At 34.7% G+C, this 23,984-nt stretch overlaps 1 protein-coding gene across 1 annotated transcript in view; it reads left to right on the forward strand.

Moving 5' to 3' along the window:
* The window catches only part of STXBP5L (syntaxin binding protein 5L), a 429,885-nt gene that overhangs the window by 241,297 nt on the left and 164,604 nt on the right, over positions 1-23,984 (forward strand). Inside the window, exons 10-12 of the mRNA XM_045902962.2 lie at positions 4,851-4,929; positions 10,794-10,948; positions 16,300-16,372. Coding sequence (XP_045758918.1) covers positions 4,851-4,929; positions 10,794-10,948; positions 16,300-16,372 — 307 coding nt within the window. The remainder of the gene's footprint in view (positions 1-4,850; positions 4,930-10,793; positions 10,949-16,299; positions 16,373-23,984) is intronic.

Below are 23,984 nucleotides of genomic sequence, written 5' to 3' on the forward strand. Positions count from 1 at the left end.
TTCTAGCTCCATCCAAGTCATTGCAAATGGCAAGATTTCATTCTTTGTGATGGCTGAGTAATATTCCATTGTGTGTGTGTGTGTGTGTGTGTGTGTACACACATACCATATCTTCTTTATCCATTGGTCAATGAAACTTGGGTTCTTTCCATAATTTGGCTATTGTTGATAATGCTGCTATAAACATCAGGGTGCATATGTCCCTTTGAATCAGTACTTTTGTATCCTTTGGGTGAATACATAATAGGTCATAGGGTAGTTCATTTTTAACTTTTTGAGGAACAGCCATATTATTGTTCATAGTGGCTGCACCAGTTTGTATTACCACCAACAGTGTAGGAGGATTCTCTTATTTCCTGTGTTGTTAATTTTAGTCATTCTGACAGGTGTGAGGTGGTATCTCACTGTGGTTTTAATTGGCATTTCCCTGATGATAAGTGATGTTGAGCATCTTTTCATGTGTTAGCCATCTGGATGTTTTCTTTGGAAAATGTCTATACATGTCTTCTGCCCATTTCTTAACTGGATTATTTGTTTTTTGGGTGTTGAGCTTGATAATTTCTTTATAGATTTTGGATACTAATCCTTTATCAGATATATCATTTGCAAATATCTTCTCCCATTTCACAGGTTGTTTTTTAGTTTTGTTGATTGTTTCCTTCACTGTGCAGAATCTTTTTATCTTGATGAAGCCCCAATAATTCATTTTTGCTTTTGTTTCCCTGGCCTCCCTAGTAAGAAGTTGCTTCAGTTGAGGCCAAAGAGGTTGCTGCCTGTATTCTCCTCTAGGATTTTGATGATTTCCTGTCTCACATTTAGGTCTTTATCTTTAATCTTGTACATATTTAATTATTATGTGTCATGGTGTGGACCTCCTTAGATTAATCTTGTTTGGAACTCTGCTTTCTGAGCCTGGATGTCTGTTTCCTCCCCCAGGTTATTGAAGTTTTCAGCTATCACTTTTTTCAAATAAGTTTTGTGCCCTTTTCTCTCTCTTCTCCTTCTGAGATGCCTATAATGAGAATGTTTGTTTACTTGATGTTGTCCAAGGTATTCCTTAACCTATGCTCATTTTTTACAATTATTTTTTTTCTTTTTTGCTGCTCAGGCTGGGTGTTTTCCATTACCCTGTCTTTCAGATCACTTCTGCACCTTCTAATCTACTGTTGATTACCTCTAGTGGATTTTCCATTTCAGTTATGGTATTCTTCAACACTAATGATGGTTTTTTATATATTTAATCTCATATTAAAGTTCTCACTGAGTTCATCCTCTCTTTTCTCCAGTCCATTGAGCATCTTTATGACCATTACTTTTGAACTCTATCAGGTAGGTTGCTTATCTTTGTTTCATTTAGTTCTTTTTCTGAGGTTTTGTCTTGTTCTTTCATTTGGAACATATTCTTCTGTCTCCTTATTTTACTTGACTTTCTTTGTTTCTGTGAGTTAGGTGCAACAGCTACTTTTTCTAAATTTGAAGGAATGATCTTGTGTATTGTCATCCCCTGTGTAGACTGTATGTGCCTGGTGACTTTGGTTGTTTATTTGGAGCAGTGGCTGTTGTGTACTATGGGTCATGGGGCACTCTGTGCTGGGAAATCTGGTGGTATGGATGAAACTGAAATGGGTATGGGCCAGGGTAGTCCTAGGGTCTCCACACAGAGAGTGACCTTCCAGGACAGCTGAAGTGGGTGTAAGCTGTGTTGGGGGGCTGGAATCCTGGGACTCTACACAGAGTGCACCCTGGCAGGATGGCTGAAACCAAAGTGGGTACAAGCTGGGATGTCCTGGGGCTCTCCACACAAAGAACACCCAAGCAGGATAGTTAAACCTGAAGTGGGTGCCAGGCAGGGTTGGGGGTGGGGGCATCCTTGGGCTCTCCATGCATAAGGTGCCCTGGCAGGATGGCTAAAACTGAAGTTAGTGCAAGTTGGGGTGTCCCAGAGTGATTCACACAGGGGGAATCCTGGTGGGGAGGCTGGAACTGAGGCAGAGTGTGACCCACGGGTTCCCAGTGTGCTCCATGCAGAGGAAGCCCTAGTGGAGAAGCTGGAGCCAAAGTGAGCATGGACCAGGGGTTTCTGGAGTGCTCCATGCAAGGGCTGCCTGGTGAATTGTCTGGAGTCAACATTATATGGGCCTGGAGTATTCTGGAGTGCTTTGCACATGTGTCACTTTGGCAAAAAGGCTTGAGCTGTAGTGAGCACTGACAAGGAGTGTTCCAGTGTGCACTGCACTGGGGCGTCTTGGTGGGATGGCTGGGGCTGGTGTGAGCTAGGGGCCCAGGGATATTGAGGTGGTGGGCTAGCTAAGGTGACTGGATCCTGCTCTTGTTCATGCTATCAAGGTGTAGAGGGGAATGTAAATCATGGTGCTTGCCAGGCTGGAGAAAGTTTCAGCAGCTCCCTCACCATTTGGTGAAGTTCTAAGGGTTGACCTTTTATATGGTAGTTGCTCTTTTAAACTGTGGCTTTTTTTCAGTGATCCAGGCCATCAAGGGCTGGCATGGGCTAGGGGCCCAAGGCTTGCTGAGGTGGGAGGCCAACTATGGCACCTGGACCCTGCTCCCACCTTCATTTTCAAGGTAGAAGGGGTATCATAAACAGTGGTGCTTGCCAGCCCGCCAGCCTTAAGAACCTTTCAGCTCTTCCATTTGGCTGGTTCCATCATATTCTAGTTGCCTTTAAACCGTAACTTTTTTCTATGCCCCAGAACAGATGAGTCTGCTCATGGTCCCTTAGTCCTCTCCCCACTGTAGTTCACAGTGTTGGGGTTAGAGTTTCCCTTTGTTACTGTGTCTCCCTCTCTTGTGCTGTCTCTTTGTGGTCTCTATCTTTTGTTGTGCAGAAGCTGTTCAATGGGCTCTCAGTTCTTCTTCAGGAGGAATTGCTCTATTAGTAGGTGTAGATTTGGTGTGTCTATGGAGGCGGTGAGTTCAGGGTCTTCCTGTGTCACCATCTTGGACCAGAACTCCCAAGTTCTATCTTTTAATGCTTAATCTAGCTTCTAGAAAATCATCTGCAAAAATCTGTAAATTTTTCTATCATAAAGTGAAACCATAATATTCTTAACTCCTACTTCATGTACTCCTACTATTCTCAACACTTCAAGTCTATCAATCACTTATTTGTTTATGGTACCTCATATTGTCAGTTTTATATATGCTTTGCTTAAACTAGTAAATTTTAAGTTTCCTGGTGGTCAGTTACTTCTTTTTACTGTGCCATTTAGTATAGTACTTTGAACATAAAGAGTAGCAATAAATGCAATTTTTATAACAATTTTTTACATAACATATAAATATATTTCAATTATTGACAGGCAATGAACATAATCAAAGTTGAAAACCTTCAGCCAAAAATTAATTATTGGAGTTGGAAATTGAAGTAAATCATTAATTAATTAATTTAGGTATTATTCCTTTTTACTGAAATTAGTGGATAATACTAATGTGCACTGATTGAAAAATTGTAATTGCTTACACACACACACATATATATAAACAACAGCAAATATACTGTCTTGATTTGATTAATAGCTTGGCAATTATTAGAGAAGAAATGGATCAAAAATATATCAACTGAGGAAAATGGGTCTCTTTCCTTGTTGTTATTTCCTTCAGTTCTCTCTGTTCCCACATGTTACCCAAACCAGGAATCACCAACCAGCTGTTTCTTACCCCTAAGACCACTGCTCAGAGTGAGTCCCTGAGCCAAAGTTCTCTCTTTGTAAGGCATCATGATCTACATATAATGTCAGTAATTCCTTTTTATATGTAATACAGATACTTTTAAATCTTTTTTACAGTGTGAATTATTGTGACCAATATTTTGTTATTGATTGCTTTTTTAGTTGACATAGGGTAAAAGAAAGAGAAAGCAAATTCAGAAAGCATGCCATGTAGCAGATAAGGTATGTTATATGCTGATACCCTGCCCTTTAAACAAATTAAATTATTTTGACATCCTATTTGGATTATGATTGTGCCATTCTGAAGCTATCCTGAAAATTTAAACTTAAATGCACATAAACGTCTATCTACATAATAGGTATCTGTGTCTATAAACAGTTGTGGCAGTACAAGAATAAATAAGGGTACTTATTAAAATAAAAAAGAAACAAACATATCACAAAAATGTCAATTTTATCAAAATGAGACATAGAATTATAAGCAAAATCACAACTGAAAGATGTTATATGCATAAGTAGCTTTACTTCCATTTCATACTCTTTTTGATCATTTTTCAAAATCCGTGGAGTCTAAACAACATAACCTTTCCCTAGAAGAAACTATTTTTATGCAAATATAGAACATCATTGAAATATACCATCTTTGTTCATTGTCTAATGGGCTTTCTGTTAAAAGAATTTGATGAAAATGCAATGATTTTGATAGTCTGTCATAAGTTTTAAATGGCAAGTCTTTCTGCATGAGAAAAGGGTTTGCTTGTATCATAGATAAAATCTATAATGGGCCTAGTATGGATTTTCATAATTATGTATTTCATTATGCAGATAAGTATGCATGTGTATGTGTCTTTAATTCTAAAGTAATCTTAAAACTTAAATAATTAAAATAACTTTATATGAGACTAGATTTATACATGGAGAAAGTGTATGTTTGATAAGTTTACGAATATGATAAGTTTACAAATAACTTTATTCCTTATATAGCAGTCAGTTATTAGGATTCAACAAATATGTTAGGATGCATAGAATTGTATTTATCCTATTATGAAAAACACATAATTACCTTATTTTTTCTTTATATTCTTTTAGTCAGACTTTTGAAGTTGTCATGGATGTGTAGAATTTAAATATGATTTAACAAAATCCTTTTTCTTTCTTTAGGAAAAAGTCAAAGAGAAGGAAGAAAATCTGAATCTTGTAAACCAATTCTTAAAGTAGAATACAAGACCTGTAGAAACAGGTATGCATTTTTTACTTTGGGTGATATGGGACAATATATAAGAAACAGACAAGAATGGCAAATAACCTTTAATAATCATGTATTACTTAAAGTTTCTTATAATTATATAAGTATATTAACTGGCTAAATCCTCTTCATTGATCTTCCTTATTGTTTAATAGGAGTACCTATGATATTATTATGAATATTATAATAGCAATTGCTAATTATTTTAACTTTCTATGAATATTCAGATGAGTATTATGTACATTAATTTTAACAATGTCGGGCTTTTGGGCCGTGCACATTACAAGTAGCAATCATTTAATATTATTAAGCAAAAGCATACCTATTGGTATTGCACATGAAAGAATTAAATACATAACCAAGTCTCTGTACTTTAGGATTTCACATTCTGAACTTGGAAAGATTATAGTTAGTTGAAAAGATAAACAGTTATATATATTAGCATAATAAAATAGTACTAAATTTTAAGTTATAGAAAATTAAATTGAATAATAATATACAATAAAATTTTATCATGTATATATAGCAGCTTTATCCTATAAATCAAGAATGTTCTTTTTACTTACAATAATTATTAGTGGCAATATTCTCTTCTAGAATTACCATAATTACAAATCTTACCTAAACCTTAATTTTATTTTAACTCTAAATTGGATAATTCTATGTTATATTACTTACATGTTCACACTGGAATGTATTCAGTATTATAGATGCATTTAATGTTTGTTTATACCTGCTCTTTGAAAGATTTAATAGTATAAAATAATGGCCATTTTTAATGTGTTAGTTCATATATATATATAAACTATCATATGGTATATATTTATATATATATATTTTTATGTATATATTTTTACAGTAGTTTATATATATACATATATATGTGTGTACATACACACAATAGATCAATACCTCCTTAGTCCAGCCAAATGTTACTAAACATAAGTAGTAAAAATGACCAGTTTTATATTACTATAATTAAAGTATTAAAACATTTTAAATTTAATTATGGATGGACACATTTTACATATGTTATTATATATGTTTATATATGGAAACATTTTACATATATACATATATTGTTATTATGTACACATATTATTAGTTATTACTACTTAGTACACACTGTGCAACTTGTTTGGTGTACTAAAATGAAAGAGAATACTGCCTGCTTTTGAATCTGTGATAGTCTAGTAGGAGAAATAAGGCCATAAACTAGTGGTTTCCATGTAACATGTGAGGTGCTTTTATAGAGATATGCTATGAGAGCACAACAAAAGGACACCTAACCCAGCCTAGAGAGAAAGGGGAAGAGAATGGTGAGGAGAGATCAGTAAATTTCTTCTTAGGAAAGAGGATACCTGAGATGGGCTTAAGGGATAATAGGACGGTGGCACACAAAAAGTAAGGAAAGGGTGAAGGTGAAGAGAAGATACTTTAGGAATCAGGAATTCAAGTCAAGGCAATGTAAAATAATTATTAAGATCCTTGGCATATGGGGTAAGACAGCTATGTGACCTTGAAATTTTTAATTAACTCTTTTAAACTTTAATTTCCTCATCAATTATACCTATCTCATTGTGATGTTTCTGAAGAATAAATGAAATTATGCATGAAGTTTGTAATGTCATAAGTTTGATGAGTGGCACATAGTGGATTTCTTGATAAAAAGAAGTTATTATTGTCATCATCAAAGCAATGATATTTCACATTATTGAAATTATTCCACTGATCCTAATTTAATGATTTATTCTAGTAATTGGTAACCCAATTTTCTGTAGAAATAATTCTTCAGATTTCTAATGTGAAATAATTATATATTATTGGTCATAATTACTGTCATCCCACTTACAGTGCACTTTAGTACATTGTGTGTGTTTGTTGTGATTACTACTATATTAGAAAATTCACCTTTAAAAGCAGTGGTTCCACCTCTCAGAACACAAGGAGACTAAACAGCAGAGGAGCACCAAAGTTGAGTACTAAAAGGTATTGTGACAGCAAAATGGGCCATAGCTTGGAAGTGACAACAAAGAGCTATATTTCTGCTCCATCTAGTGCACAGTAAACTTTGTGAAGTCAAAAATTGGGATGGCTGTGGCAGGAGCAAGAACTTTAAGAAGAGTTCTACCAAATATGCTGCAGCAATAGAGTCTCTTAAAGATTGCATAGGTAGCAGATGCAAGGGTATGTTTTCTGTTTTTATCTTAGATCAACCATTCACAAACTGGCTTTATATTTCTAGGGATAAACAACCATTCTGCTTAGGAATCATTGGTCTCCAATCACCAAATTGCTTATTGGTGCCCCAACACCAATGGCCTCTAGGCTTAATAAATTTATTCTATTCAGAAAAAGGAATAATGATCTCTCTACCTGCTACCACTAACATTATCAAGTTTCTGTAATTAATAAAAATTACTTTTTGCTAGTCTTTTAATCCCTTTCTATCATGGTCACCTATTGATAGACTTCATATGTAAAGTTCTCTAAGCCTCAGCATATCCATCTGTTAAGTAAGAATTGTAGTAGTTTTCTCATCGGGATATCATAAGGATTCAATACAATAATGCAAGTAAACTTCTTCACACAATACCCAGAACATCATAAATACTCAACAAATGTTATTTTAGTATGTACTATATTATGTTGCACGGTTTATTGCTTAATCTTGTTGCCTTCATTGAGAAAAAATTTTAATGCTTTTTCTACATTTATTTTACAAATTATACAGTAAAATATTTTTTTCTTTTGCTGTACAATACTGTGGATTTTAACACATGTATAGACGCCTGAAATCACCACCACAATAAGAATACAGAACATTTCCATACCCCCAAATTTCTTTCCTGTTGTTCCTTATAGTCGCACTTTTCTCCACTTCTAACCCCTGACAACCATTGATCTGTTCTCTATCACTGTAGTTTTGCCTTTTTAAGATGTCATATAAATGCAGTTATATATTACATAACCTTCTGATCCTAGCTTCTTTCACTCAACAAAATATCTTTAGGATTTATCCAAGTTGTTGTCAATAATTTTTAATTTGGGGGTGCCTGGGTGGCTCAGTTGGTTAAGCCTTCAGCTTAGGTCATGATCTTAGGGTCCTGGGATCAAGTCCTGTATTGGGCTTCCTGCTCAGCGGGGGGCCTGCTTCTCCTTCTCCCTCTGATATTACCCCCACTTGTGCTCTCTGGCTCTCTTTGTCAAATAAATAAACAAATAAAATCTTTAAAAACTAATTTTTAATTTGTATTGATGTTTTCTTTATGTATGAAGACATTGTTAATTATATAGTTATTTATTTCTTTTGTAATAATCCATCTGATCAGTGTGCCCAGATACACTTGTAGTAAAGGAGTCAGTTTAGTGTGGTATAACATTTATCAAATTGTGTTCCTTTGATCACTAACTGTATTCATGGAAAAATAGGAATCTGTAATCAAATATATTTGAGAGATCTAAGAAAATCTGGGTTATATAAAAGTAAATCGGATTCTTTACTGTATAGTTTCTTAGAATCTTTCTTTGCTATATGGCCTGAATTATAAAATTTCAAAAGGGAGATATGGTGTGCAAGTGTCTATCAAATTTTAAATTAAAAACTATTTTTCAGGGATGCCTGGGTGGCTCAGTCGGTTGTGTTTGCCTTCATTTCAGGTCATGACTCCAGGGTCCTAAGCAGGGAGCCTGCTTCTCCTTCTTCTCCCCCTGCTTGTGCTCTCTCTCTGACAAATAAATAAATAAAATCTTTTTTAAAAAAACTTTTTTTCAGAGCATTTTTTAAGTTATATTCCACAGTTTTAGAAACATTAGACTAGAAGTGAAAAATGTACTTTAGAGTCTGGATTTGAATCTTTATCCTTCCACTCCATAGCTGCTTGACTCTAAACAAGTTCACCTGCATTAATCCCAGAGTTATCTGCTACAGGCAGTATAGATCACTGTTTAGGAAAATAGACTTTGAAATCTGACAGATCTGTTTTCTTTTGGGTTTTTCTGCTTAGTTGTTACTTAACCTCATTAATAAAATGAGGATTATACTTATGAGAATTTAATGTGATAATTAAGTATCTAATGCAATTATTCATGAGTGGTTTCCTGAGCATTTCCTGAGGAATTAACTTTTTGTTCAGTCATTCAATAGTTTACAAAGAAGTGCATATATATCAGCAATTAACTTTAGACCCAGTGTCTGATGCGGAGTCATAATAAAAGCAGAAAAGGTTTTGCTTTCTTCCAATAGTAGAAAGGACATATTTTCCAGTGTGCTTACCAAAAAAAAGGGGAGAGTAAATTGCTTCTTACCCTATATTTGTTTTAGCAGTAGGGGAGATGAGATTAACTTCACCCCCTTTTACATGGAAAAAATAGATATTTATGACCTTATTAACATTTGGAGCAGATAGTTAACCTCAATATGTGTGAAAAGATAATATGTTCTCTAAATCATGACGTTTGTTGTAAAACAAAGCAACACAAAAAGGTGCAAAAACACTTACTCATTTCATTAGAAATGACTTTTAAATCTGGAAAAATCTTAATAATACAAGCATTTATTTTATAGGAAAAAACTTGCTGCTTAGTACAACCATTACTAGGTTGGTAATTTAGTATGCCAAATTACTGAAGCAAGACTAACATCAACTGATATAGGACTCAAGGAAAATAAATTAGAGTATTTTTTCTTATTTAGCTTACAACTCAAATATTTATGTTAAAACATTAAGACAGAATTATAAATAAAAATCAGTATAGATACTTTATATGTAAGTTTTAATGGAAACTTTTTAAAAAGCTCTTTTTTGTTCTTGTTATATAGCCAGGCTAAGATTAGCAAATGTCCCATTGGTAATGTTTGGTACCATGTACAGTACAAAATGAAAGAGAAAGGGAAATTTATAAAGTGATTTTTAGAAACTAGTAGATTCTTTAGTGAATAGATGGAAATGAATTATTTAGAGAAGCATATGTTCTCAAAGAATTTGGTAAAATAAGTGTCTAGTTCTTTTTAAAAAAATTTTTGGAGAATACTTTCAGTTTGGTATTTACTTATTAAATATACTTCATCAACATATTTTCTTTTATATACATAAACTAGGGATACAGGTGTTAATTTGAGAAAAGTGAAAAGTTATGACACTTTCATAACTTTCTGACAGCTGTAATATTTTATAGTCATCTCAGCCCCGCTCAATTTATCTAATTGTATCTTGCAACTAACAGGGCATAAAAAGTTTGATGTTAGTTTTAGTAGCTAAATAGAACTGGCTGACCCAAGGTAAAATTGGGAAGATCACATTTTTTGTCTTAGTTTTGTCCATCTTTTTATCATAACCCTTTCCCACAGATATTCCATTACATAGAATTTTCATGTTACATTCTACCACTCTGGGCTTGCTATTGTTGCATTTAATTTTATATTGAAATTTGCCTCCTTTATCCCTTAGGAATTTTGGACCCCACATGCCAAATGGTTAATATGATCAACTAACATAGCTTAATATTCTAATGGTAGTGATATAGAGTTTTGGGAATCAACTAATACATGTGGAGATATCCTTTTGACTCAATGAGTACCTCTATTTCCCTCCAACTTCTCTACCTTTTCCCCAACATACCTCATCACCTTTAGACTGATTCATTAGTAATTTTAATGGTAAGAATTCACAACCAGAAAAAGGGAAATGGTAGAATAGTAAGTCATTTGGGTGAGATATTTTGGACTAAGAAAGATATTTGCTGTCAAATTGTGTTGTGTATAATCCCTACCAAACTTATTTTTCATTAGCTCAGTCCTATGATGTTGTATCATCTTAAAGGACTTCTCAATCTCATTAACTTTTTTTTCTATGTAGTGAACCATTCATAATATTTTCTGGTGGATTGTCCTATGACAAAGCTTGCAGAAGACCAAGTTTAACCATCATGCATGGAAAAGCAATTACAGTGCTTGAAATGGATCATCCTATTGTTGAATTTCTTACTTTATGTGAAACACCCTATCCAAATGGTAAGTAAAAAAAAAAAAATGAAACTATTAATGTTGAAAATCATTTTTGAAGTAAGTTCCTAATGAAATTAAGCTTAAATATTTTTAGTTTTGGCAGCTGACATCCACTGTGGTACAACACTGTGAGCTACAGGTGCTGGAGCAGGTTCTGCAACTGTACCTACTTGACAAACTGGAAGTAAGACAGATGTAGTACAGCAATGCTGGAGTTTCAGGTTCTTATATCAGGTAAGTGCTTTAAACTTTGATAAGGATGGTGGAAGCTGAGCTGGGAGGGTCCGATAGGGGTCCGGGGTGAAATCACTTGGGGAAACTGAGGTCTCCTAATAGCCTCTCCTAGACCAGCTCCACCCATCCCATTCCAAAACTAATCAAAGTTAAAGCACTTACCTGATATCAGTGATCTATAACTCTGGTGGTAGTGCATCTGTTTCACATCTGGCTTTGCTTCAGATGCAACTGCAGCACCTCTGATTATTCTAGGATTGCTGATGTGTGGTTAGTGATTTATTTCAATTTTGAGAATAATTTAGAAGGGCTTTTGGGAGGAGAGAGGCATCCTGAATATAAAGACCTTTTGTAAACATAAAAACTAAACTTATGTGCAAACTGTATAATGAAATCTAATAATAATGAAATATATTAGTAATCTAAAAACTGAGACGGGTGAAACATAAAAAGCAAAATATGAGTTTATGATTAAAACAACATAGTATGTATGTGTGTATGTACATATATATATAAAACTACAATTTCAAGAGGGAACATATATGAGAGAAAGAATACTAGACTTGGAGGCACAGTATTTGGTTTTATGATTTAGCTCTGTCATTCACTAGCTGGGTGACCTTGGGTAAATCATTTTACTTTTATGAGTTAGATTTATCATTTTTAGAAAGAGAATAATAATAATGCCACATGACTATTGGAAGGCCAAAATGAGCACACTTTGTAACTATGAAGATCTATAAATTGTTTTATTACAACTGTATTAATTTGATTTAAATTCTTTAGTTTCATATTTAAAGATGGGATAAATTAATATGAAATAACAGTCAATGAGGCACTTTATTTCCAGAGTTGCTGGGACAGACAAGTTACCTGTGTTGTTAATTAATCAACAAATATTTATTGGATGCTTCTATGGTCTCAGTACTACAAGGATTTATTGAGAATACCGATGAAGTATGAAACTGATCTCTGATGTCAAATCACATAAAATCTAGTTGGATGAGAGAGATAATTATGACTTAAGTTTAAAAAATATAACACTTAAGTGCTGAGTTATATGGGTCAGAGTTTAAATAATATACTAATTCACAGGCTAGTAAGATAGTCAATAGTTAAAATATTCTCACAAAGCTTCATGGAAAAATAAGCTTTAGGTAGACTTTGAAGAATGACTTGGCATTTGAAAAGGATATTGAGTAAAGGTTTTAGAATTTGTAAGGTTTGCTAGAGTGAGATCAACTTAGAGAAAAAATTGAAAGCCTTTTTTTTTTTAAAGATTTTATTTATTTATTTGAGAGAGAGAATGAGAGACAGAGAGCACGAGAGGGAAGAGGGCAGAGGGAGAAGCAGACCCCCTGCTGAGCAGGGAGCCCGATGTGGGACTCGATCCCGGGACTCCAGGATCATGACTTGAGCCGAAGGCAGTCACTTAACCAACTGAGCCACCCAGGCGCCCAAAATTGAAAGCCTTTTAGAGGTATTTGGAAATAGGGAACTACAGAAGAATTTTGAGAAAATATTAAGGTGAAAGAAAGCAATGCTTTTAGTAAAATTTACCAAAAAGGAGTTTATGGGTTTGAACAGACATTGAAATCTTAAATTCCAGATTCCAGCTGGGAGGCTTTTGTGACAATGTTCATTAAAATGGTCAAGATCTGAAATACGGGGCTGCCTGTAGGAATGGAAAGAGGAAACCCATTGAATTTGGTCACCAGTTAGGTTTAGAGAGTGACATGACAGATGAGTTAAAGCAAACATATTTTAAGAATAGTGGTTTCAGGGGTGCCTGGGTGGCTCAATCAGCCTGGGATTGAGCCCTGTGTCAGGGCTCCCAGCTCAGCAGGGAGCCTGCTTCTCTCTCCCTCTGCCCCTGCCCCTCCCCTTGCTCATGCTCACTCTCTCTCTCTCTCAAATGAATAAATAAAAATTAAAAAAAAAAAAGAATAATGGTTTCATATGCAATAATAACAGTTTTTGGAAAGAGAAGAAGATAAGTCTGATTATAAGTCAGTAGAGTCAGCAGAAAAAGAGAAAGAAAAGGTCTTTAATATTTATTTATGAATTATCAGAATATAGATGTTCTTTGGAGTTATGAGAATGAATGATAAAGGAACAAAGAACAAACAGACGACCAAAAGCTGAATTTAGGAAAATGCCCCCTATAAAAGAGCTTAGAGAAAAATATATGTGCCAGTAATAGAGACTGGGATAGTGTTTGATCTCTGCAACCACACATTTTTATGTGTGTGTGTGTGTGTGTCTGTATAAGTTTCTACACATCAGTGGAAATGTTAGGATAATTTCTAATAATATTAAGTAAATTATAAATATATTATAACTATGTCTAATCACTTCCAAGCCACATATATGTCTTTGTTTTTCAGAGTAGTGATAATGACAATGGAATTATTATTTGTCAGGAGCTAAGAGAAATACTTTACTCAGTAAAATATAAATGTATTTTATTAACTATTTCTGGCTAAAACAATAATACATGAAAGCGACAGAAAAGATCCTACAATCCACATTAGTATATAATGAAAACTTACTGCCCTTCCAGAAGCGACTATTTCTAAGTTTATGTATTTCCCCAAAAAGTTTATGCATATGCCTAAGTGTACTTATCTATGTATACATTATCTCTTTTTTGTGCAAATGAGAACATATTCCATGTGCTATTCCATATTACACTTTTTTTCACTTAGTGTATTTTGAGTATGATTCCATACTAGCAAATATGGAACTTCATTCTTCTTTGCAGCCACATAGTGATAAATCTTACGCATATGTTACACAAATAAATTTATTAACAGTTTTTAATATTGATAAATCATTTGTGACATCTGACAATTCAATTCAACTTGCTTTTCAAAGAACACAAATGCCTCTTATCTCAGGGGGTATTGTCCAGAGTAACTAAGTAACTGTACTCAGAATTCATCAATTTCACATTTACATTTAACTGTATCTGGTCCTCTACAAGCATCATAACTAATGCATTTCTCTTCAGAGAAATAGTAATTGTTATAGAGCTTTTTACCTGTAGGGGGCTAAGGTTAAAATACTGAGCCTGCTCAAAAATAAACCAATCTAATAGAGGAAGTGATACTGTTGGCATCTATTGAGCATGTACTATGTGCCAGGCTTTGCCTTAAACATCTTCATATACATCTAATCTTCATAATAGTCTAAGGTAGTTATTATTTTGCCATATCAATGGATAAAGAAATTGAATTAATATAATTGAGCTAATAAGTTAATGAATTTGCTTAAGATCAAACTGTTAATAAATAATAGACACAAAATTGAACCTAATACTGACTGACTCCTAAGGAAATCTTTTTATTCAGAGATTACTACAGTACACCAGGTACTTCTACAAAGGTGAAACTTTTGCTACCAGTTTTTATTATTTGAAAAGAAACAATACTAATCTAACAGATGTACCTACCTAAAGTGATAAAATAGATATAACTACCTAAAATGATTATGAATTTTGCTTATTCATGCTAGTGTCTCAGCTATTTTATTTTTGTAGCAGTTGCTTCCCAATCATTGATTGCCCTGGAGAGAAGACAAAGAAAAAATGTAATAGTATAGAACTCCAGTGTTCCTTCAACTGAAAACTAAACCAAAAAACAAACAAACAAACCCCAAACCCTAAAAACCCTAAATTCAGAAGTACTGAAATAATGTTGAAAACTTAAAACAGCTCTAAGAGATCAGGGAAAGGTGGAAGAAGCCTCAATTTGAGAACAGATTAGGTGGCAAACAGTATGAAGACTGCATACTGTCACATAGACATGCCAAACAAGGGTATACTCCTCAGTTTTGGGGTTTCTGTTTCTAGTTTTTCTCATGTGACTTATAAATATGATAGGTTCTACAGCTTCTCAAGACTCTAAAGGCTTGTGAAGGACTATGAAGGCCATCTTTTCCAGTTTCCCACCTAAGACTTGAATACTCTGAATAAAATTCCCACCAAGTGATTGTTGAGCTTTACTTAAGGTAGCTAGTAGAAACTGCTGGAATAATGAAAATAAATGAGAATTTAGAATCAGAAGGTAAAGTTCCAGCTTTTTCAGTTAACTAGCTTTGTAAATTTGTGCCAATCTCATAATCTCTTTGGACTTCAGTTTTCTCTATGAAATGAAAAATAGTAATACCTGTTCTAGCTGAGAATCAAATATCATGTATGTAAGATGTTTTTGTAAATACTTTTTCCTTAAATTGAGAACACTTTAACTGTGCCTTTCCTTTGTTATTCCCTATTATAGATGGAAAGCAGTGTCTTCCCTGACCACAATAGCTAAATCAGTGCTCTCCCACCAACCACAAGTCATTTCTTATACTATTAACTTTGAAAAGAATTCTTTTCATAGCTCACATTATTCTGTGAATTTATCTTATTTGTTTAGTTCTTCATGGTTTGTATACATCCCTGGGATGTAAACTCTGTGAGAATAAGGACCTTGTCAATTTTATTTTCCATATATCCTTTGTTCTGAGAATAGTTGCTAGAACATATTGAAAGAAGGAGGGGGGCGGTTAAAGTTTAGGAATTTGAAAATCTTAGACTATCCTCAGATTCCTTGCCTTTTTGAGGTATATACGCTTAGGGACATATCTTTAAGTACATGTTAAATCACATTGAATTGAAATTAAATTTTTTGGTATAAGGAGTGTTGCTCTCATAGGGAGGTGAAAATGTATCACAGCTCAGGAAGGCAGAACTACTATTTCCTTAGAACATCTCCTTGTACCTATAAAATCAGATCTAAAATGGAAGGTTATGGAAGAATAAGATAATTGTTTGTGAGACGGAGGTGACAGACTCTCCAAATAATCTGCTATCACCACCTCATGATTATTGAGAAATGTTTAACTCTATGCCTATTCAACTTTTCATTTTCATATTCCCTATAATGATCTTAAACATTAAGTCTGAGAAACACAACAGTATTTTTCAAAGTGCTCTTTGTTACTTCTTACGTTGGCTCATATTTTGGTCTTCTGAAATCATTTAAATAACATTTGTAAGGAGATAAAGGAAATGAAAATTTGGTGATTTTATAAAATATGAAATATGAAAACTTCCACTTTCTATTTTTTACTCGTAGAATTTCAAGAACCTTATGCTGTTGTAGTACTTCTGGAAAAAGATCTCATTGTAGTTGATCTGACACAAAGCAAGTAAGTTGTTCATTTACAGATTAACACTATTTTTATACTCTTCATTACAATTAAAATACAGGAAGATGTTATAGATAACTGACAGTATATGTTAGATGATAAATATTCTTTGTGTGGAATATTGTTATGCTAGAATTGTAGAAATGTAATTGATTCAATAATGAAAACTAAACCAGGAGAGTTTAGGAAACACAAAATTGTAACTTATTTTAAAGGCAACACCTGATGTTTGGAAAGATGTATTTGGAGACTCAGGACACATAAAATGGATCACGTTTCTGCTGTTAACCTAAGCAAACACAATTGTTATGAAAATTTGTACAATGTACTATATGGCCATCTGCTAGACTATTGACTAAAGGAAAATGGTACATGATAAAAATATTATTGAACTATTGTAGCAATAATACAGAAGAGCAGGATCTGGAGGGTAGAGAAGATGGAGGCCTTCTTTCACTTTCTTTTCTTCCTTGTTATGTTGTAGGCAATGGTAACAAATATAAAATATTGCTATTAGAGTGGTGATCTCACCTCCATTACATGGACAGTAAAAGTAGATGAAATTGATTAACACTGTCTTCTTGCTATACGTTTTCATTGTAAATGATGATAGGCATGAAACTGATTTTCCCTCACTTTATTCCTTTTTTAATTGAAGTATATTTAACACAATGTTATATTAGTTTCAGGTGTACAACATATTGATTCAACAATTCTATACATTACTCAGTGCTCACCACAATTAAGTGTAATTACCATCTGTTGCATTACAGTATTATTTCAGTATTACTCATTATGTTCCCTGTGCTGTACTTTTCATCCCCATGACTTACATATTTCATAACTGAAAGTTTATAGCTCTTAATCCCCTAAAGTGATAAAACAGATATAACTACCTAGCCCATTGTTTCCCCTTTGGCAATCACCAACTTGTTCCTCTGTATTTATGAGTTTAGTATTTTTGTTTCTTTGCTTGTTTTGTTTGTTAGATCCCACATGTAAGTGAAATTATATGGTATTTGTCTGTCTGACTTATTTTACTTAGGATAATACCCTCCAGTCCCATCCATGTCGTCACAAATGGCAATATCTCATTAGTTTTTATGGCTGAATAATATTTGGTAGATAGATAGATCAATAGATAGATATAGGTTGCTTCTATATCTTGGCTATTGGAAATAATGCTGCAATAAGCATAGCGTGCATGTATCTTGGTAAATACCCAGTAGTAGGACTACTGGATCATATGGTATTTCTATTTTTAATTATTTGGAAAACCTCCATACTGTTTTCCATGGTAGCTGCACCAATTTACATTCCCACCAATAGTGTACTAGGGTCTCTTTTCCTCCACATCCTTGCCAACACTTATTTCTTTCCTTTTTTATTCTAGTCATTCTGACAAGTGTAAGGTGACATCTAATTGTAGTTTTGATCTGCATTTCCCTAATGATTTGTGATGTTGGGCATCTTATCATGTGTCTATTGGCTATTTGTAGGTCTTCTTTGGAAAAAGGTCTATTCAAGTCCTCTGCCCATTTTTAATCAGATTATTTGTGGGGTTCTTTGATGTTAATTTGTGTAAGTTATTTAAGTATTTTGGATATTAGCCTTTTATCAGATATATCATTTGCAAATATCTCCTCCCATTCAGTAAGTTGCCTTGTCATTTTGTTGATTGTTTCCTTCACTGTCACAAAAACTTTTTATTTTGGTGTAGTCCCAGTAGTTTATTCTTGCTTTTGTTTCCCTCGCTGGAGGAGATATATCTAGAAAACTGTTTCTACAGCAGATGTCAAAGAAATTACTGCCTATGTTTTCTTCCAGAGGCTTTATGGTTCCAGGTTTTGCATTTAGGTCTTTGAGTTTCTTTGTGTGTATGGTGTAAGAAAGTGGTCTAATTTCATTCTTTTACATGTAGCTGTCCAGTTTTCATAGCACCATTTTTGAAGAGATTATCTTTTTCCCATTGCATATTCTTGCATCCTTTGTTGTAGATTAATTGACCACATAAGCATGGGTTTATTTCTGGGCATTCTATCTGTTCTGTTGGACTAGGTTACGTGTCTGAGTTTTTTTGTTTTGTTTTGTTTTGTTTTTCTAATACGATATTGTTTTGATTATTACAGCTTTGTAGTATATCATGAAATCTGGAATTGATGAGATACCTCCAGCTTTGTTCTTTTTTCTCAAGATTGCTTTGGGTGCGTCCCTGGATGGCACAGTCGGTTAAGCATCTGACTCTTGGTTTCAGCTCAGGTTGTGATCTCAGGGTTGGGGGATTGAGCCCCACATGGGGCTCCATGCTCAGCAGGGAGTCTGCTTGATATTCTCTCTCTCCCTCTGCCCCTCCCCACCAGTCTCTCTCTCTCCAATATAAATAAATAAATCTTTAAAAAAGGATTGCTTTGGCTATTTGGGGTCTTTTGTGGTTCCATACAAATTTTAGGATTCTTTCTTCTAATTTTGTGAAAAATGCTACTGGTATTTTAATAGAGATTGAGTTAAATGTGAAGATTGCTTTGGGTGGTATGGCCATTTTAATGATATTCTTTCAATCTATGAGCATGGAAGATCTCCATTTGTTTGTGTCATCTTTCTTTTATCATGTTTTATAGTTTTCAGAGTACAAGTCTTTCATCACCTTGGTTCAGTTTATTCCTAGGTATTTTATTCTTTTTGGTGCAATTGTAAGTAGGATTGTTTTTAAATTTCTCTTTCTGCTTCTTCATTATTAGTGTATAGAAATGCAACAGATTTTTGTATATTATTTATCCCACAACTTTACTGAATTCATTTATCCATTCTAGTAGTTTTTTGATGGGGTCTTTAGGGTTTTCTATATATAGTCTCATGGATCTGCAAATAATGACAGTTTTACTTCTCCCTTACCAATTTGGATGTGTTTTCTTTTTCTTGTCTGAATGCTGCAGCTAGGATTTCCAGTACTATGTTGAATAAAAGTGGCAAGAGTGGACACCCTTCTCTTCTTCCTGATCTTAGAGTAAAAGCTCTCAGATTTTCACCACTGAGTATGATGTTAGCTGTGGGTTTTTTATATATGACCTTTATTATGTTGAGGTATGTTCCCTCTAAACTCACTTTGTTGAGAATTTTTATGAGGAATGGATGTTGTATTTTGTCAAATGTTTTTGTGCATGTATTGAGATGGTGATATGGTTTTTATCCTTTCTCTTGTTAATGTGATGTATCTTATTGATTGATTTGCAAATACCAACCATCCTTGCATCCCTGGAATAAATTTAACTTGATCATGGTGAGTCATGCTTTTAATGTATTACTGAATGTGGTTTGCCAATGTTTTGTTTAAGGATTCTTGCATCTATGTTCATCAGAGATATTGGCCCATAAATTTTTTTTGTAGTGTCTTTGTCTACTTTTGGTATCACAGTAATGCTGGCCTCATAGAATGAATTTAGAATTCTCATTCCTCTTCTATTTTTTAGAATCATTTAAGAAAAGGTTTAACTCTTCTTTAAATATTTGGTAGAATTTGCATATGAAGCTGTCTAGTGTGGAGTTTTGTTTGTTAGGAGTTTTTGACTACTGAATCAATTCCATTACTAGTAACAGGTCTGTTCAAATTTTCTATCTTCCTAAATCAGTTGTGGAGGATTATGTTTCTAGAAATGTATCCATTTTTTTCCAGGTTGTCCAATTGGTTGGTATATAATTTTTCATAATATTCTCTTATAATCCTTTGTATTTCTGTGGTGTTGGTTGTTATTTTTTCTTCATTTCTGATTTTGTGAGTCGTCCCTCTTTTTCCCTTGATGAGTCTGGCTAAAAGTTTTATCAGTTTTGTTTATTTTTTTTAAAGAACCAGTTCTGGGGCACCTGGATGGCTCAGTTGGTTAAGCATCTGCCTTCAGCTCAGGTCATGATCCCAGGGTCCTGGAGTTGAGCCCCAACTCAGGCTCCCTGCTCAGCAGGGAACCTGCTTTTCCCTCTTCCTCTGCCACTCCCCACTGCTTGTGTTCTCTGTCAAATAAATAAATAAAATCTTTAAAAAAAAATAAAGAACCAGCTCCTGGTTTAATTGATCTTTTCTATTGTGTGTGGATTTTTTGGTCTCTATTTTATTTATTTCTCTCTAATCTTTAATATTTCCTCTCAGCTACTGGCTTTCAGCTTTGTTTGTTCTTCATTTTCTAGCTCTTTTAATTATAAGATTAGGTTATTTGAGGTTTTTCTTATTTCTTGAGGTAGGCCTGTATTGTTATAAACTTCTCTCTTACAACTGCTTTTGCTGTGTCCCAAAGATTTTTTAAAAAGATTTTATTTATTTATTTGACAGAGAAAGAGAGTGTGCACAAGAGAACACAAGCAGGGGGAGTGGCAGAGGGAAAAGCAGACTCCCCACTGAGCAGGGAGCTGGACGGGGGGCTCAATCCCAGGACCCTGGGATCATGACCTGAGCCGAAGGCAGATGCTTAACTGACTGAGCCACCCAGGCACCCCATGTCCCAAAGATTTTGGACTATTATGTTTTTATTTTCATTTGTCTCCATGTATTTTTTGATTTCCTCTTTGATTTCTTGGTTGAACCCATTGGTTGGTTAGTAGCATTTTGTTTAGCCTCCATATGTTTTTTCTTTCCAGATTTTCTTGCAGTTGATTTTCATTTTCATATCATTGTGGTTAGAAAAGTTGCTCAATATGATACTAAGCCTCTTAAATTTATTGAGACTTGTTTTATGGCCTAACATGATCTACCTTGGAGAATGTTCCATGTGCAATTGAAAAGAATGTGTATTCTGCTGGCTTTGGATGGAATGATCTGTATATATCTGTATATATTTGGTCTGTTGTGTCATTCAAAGGCACTATTTCCTCTAGATTTTCTGTCTGGATGGCCTATCCATTCATTTAAGTGGGGTGGTAAAGTCCCCTACTATTATCGTATGACTTGATTTTTTTTCCCTTTATGTTTGTTAATATGTGCTTTATGTATTTGGGTGCTCCAATTTGGGTGCATCGATATTTAAAATTGTTATATCATCTTCTTGGATGTTCCCTTTATCATTATGTAGTGACTTTTTCTCTCATTAGTCTTTGTTTTAAAGTCTTTTTTTTTTTGTCTAAGTATTGCTACCCCTGGCTTTGTTTTGTTTTTGCTCTCACTTTCATGCTTTATGCTTTCTCAGCCCTTCACTCTCAGTCTGTATGTGTCTTTAGATCTGAAGTGAGTCTCTTGTAGGCAGCATATAGATGGGCCTTGTTTTTTAACCATTTAGTCATGTAAGTCTTTTGATTGGAGCAGTTAGCCCCTTTAAAGTAAATTGTTTCCTAGTTGTTTTTGTATTTCTTCTCTGTCCCCTTCTTCTCTTGCTCTCTTCTCTAAAAGCATTAAATTTCTAATCTGTCCTCCTACTCTTCTATCTTCTTCCTGACTCTGATTTTCCCTCATTCTATACTCTAGACCTACTGATCTTCTCGTGATTTAATGGCTTTCTTTAGTGTTATGCTTGGATTACTTTCTATTTATTTTGTGTGTATCTACTGTAGGTTTTTGATTTGTGGTTACCATTAGGTTCATATATAATATCTTATGGGTATGGCAGTCTATATTAACTGGATGGTCATTTAAGTTTAAATGCATTCTAAAAGCATTACATTTCTAATCTGTCTCCATGTTTTATGTATATGATGTCATAATTTACATTTTTATTTTGTATATACCTTGATTGGTTTTGTAGATATAATTTTCTATTTTTGTGTTTTAACCTCCATACTGGCTTTATAAGTGATTAATCTACTACCTTCATTACATGTTTGCTTCTACCCGTGAACTTTCTTCCTTTCATAATTTTTTCTAGTCAAAGCCTTTTCTTTCCACTCAAAGAATTCCCTTTAACATTTATTATAAGGCTGGTGTAGTGGTGATGAGCTCTTTTAACTTTTGTTTGGGAAACTTTTTCTCTCTCCTCCTATTCTGAATGGTAACTTTGCTGGATAGAGTATTCTTGGTTGCACGTGTTTTTTTTTTCCCCTTTCAGCACTTTGAATATATCATACCACTCTCTTCTGGCCTACAAAATTTCTGCTGAAACTGAGCTGATAGCCTTATGGGATTTCCTTTTATGTTAACTTTTTTTTTCTCTTGTTGCTTTTAAAATTCCATGACTTTTTGCCATTTTAATTATTATATGTCTTGGTATGGACCTTCTTGGGTTAATCTTGTTAGGGGCTCTCTGTGATTCCTGTATCTGGATGTCTGTTTCCTTCCCCAGATTAGGGAAGTTTTCAGCTATTATTTCTTCAAATAAGTTTTATGCCTCCTTTCTCTTCTCCTTTTGGGATCCCTATACTGTGAATGTTAATACTCTTGATGACGTTGCTGAGTTCCCTTAACCTGTTTTCATTTTTCATTATTCTTGGTTGGTTGCTTGCTTTCTAATACCCTGTCTTCCAGATTATTTATCCATTCTTCTGCCTACCCTAATCTGCTGTTTATTACCTCTAATATGTTTTTATTTCAATTATTGAATTTTCCATCTCTGCCTGGTTCTGTTTTATATTTTCTGTCTCTTTGTTGAAGTTCTCACTGAATTCATCCACTCTCTTTTGAAGTCCAATGAATATCTTTATAACCATTACTTTGCATTTTTATCAGGCATACTGCTTATCTCAGCTTTGCTTAGATCTTTTGCTGTGATTTTGTTCTTTCATTTTGGGACATATCCCTCTGTCTCATTTTGTCTAACTCTGTTTGTTTTACTGTATTATGGAGGTCAGCTATATCACCTGGTCTTCAAAATAGTGGCCTTATGTAGAAGAAGAAGAGGTCCTGTGGTGCCCTTTAGTGATATTTCCCCTAGTCACCAGAGCTAGATGTTCCTGGGGTATAATCTCTAGGGGTTGGGTGGACTGAGTGGCATCTGTCCTTAACCCAGTCAGCTGCAATGATCCACTTTGCCTGCTCTGGGTGCACTGGACAGGGTTTGGTCCCTGTGATGTTGAGGGGCCCAAGGTCTCTGTGGGCTTATAGGTGGGTGGGGTCAACAGGCAGCCTCGCTGTCTACAATTAGCCTCTGCAGAGGCACACCCCATGCCAGGGCTTTCTCCTTTTTTGGCCCACAGATGCTTTTGTTGATGGGTGAGGCCAGGAACTAGACTAGGTTTTTGCAATCTCTACCATAACTGTGGATACACTGACCAGCAGGGCTCTCTCTCTGCATAGTCGCTAAAAGGCTTGGTTGCTGGAATTGTAGGTATGCTGCTGTGTGGGGTTATCACCCCCTCTCCACAGGGTAGAAGTCATTTTGGAGTGGCACTGGTCCCTACCAGGGATGATTGCAGGATGTAAAGGGGCAGGAGCTGCTTTGCAGGTGGGTTGAATGGGGTAGGGCACACAGTTCTAGCAAGATATGTGGAGAGTGTTAGGGCTGGTTTGCAATGTCCAGCTATCTAGGCTGGGGGATGCGAGGAAAAATGGCACCCACCAACACTTGTTCTTGGAGAAGTCTCCTGAAGATCGCTGTCCCTCCATTGCACATTTTGAGATTAGTAAATTTTCAAACAACTGCTTCTGTGCTGTGTCTCAGTTGGGGTTTTTTATTATGCTGGATCTTTAAAGGCAGGGACTCAG

Source organism: Mirounga angustirostris, unplaced genomic scaffold (genome assembly GCF_029215605.1).
Source record: "Mirounga angustirostris isolate CCGP_5_RB_7025 unplaced genomic scaffold, mMirAng1.0.hap1 SCAF_1, whole genome shotgun sequence".
In the NCBI taxonomy this organism is placed as follows: domain Eukaryota; kingdom Metazoa; phylum Chordata; class Mammalia; order Carnivora; family Phocidae; genus Mirounga; species Mirounga angustirostris.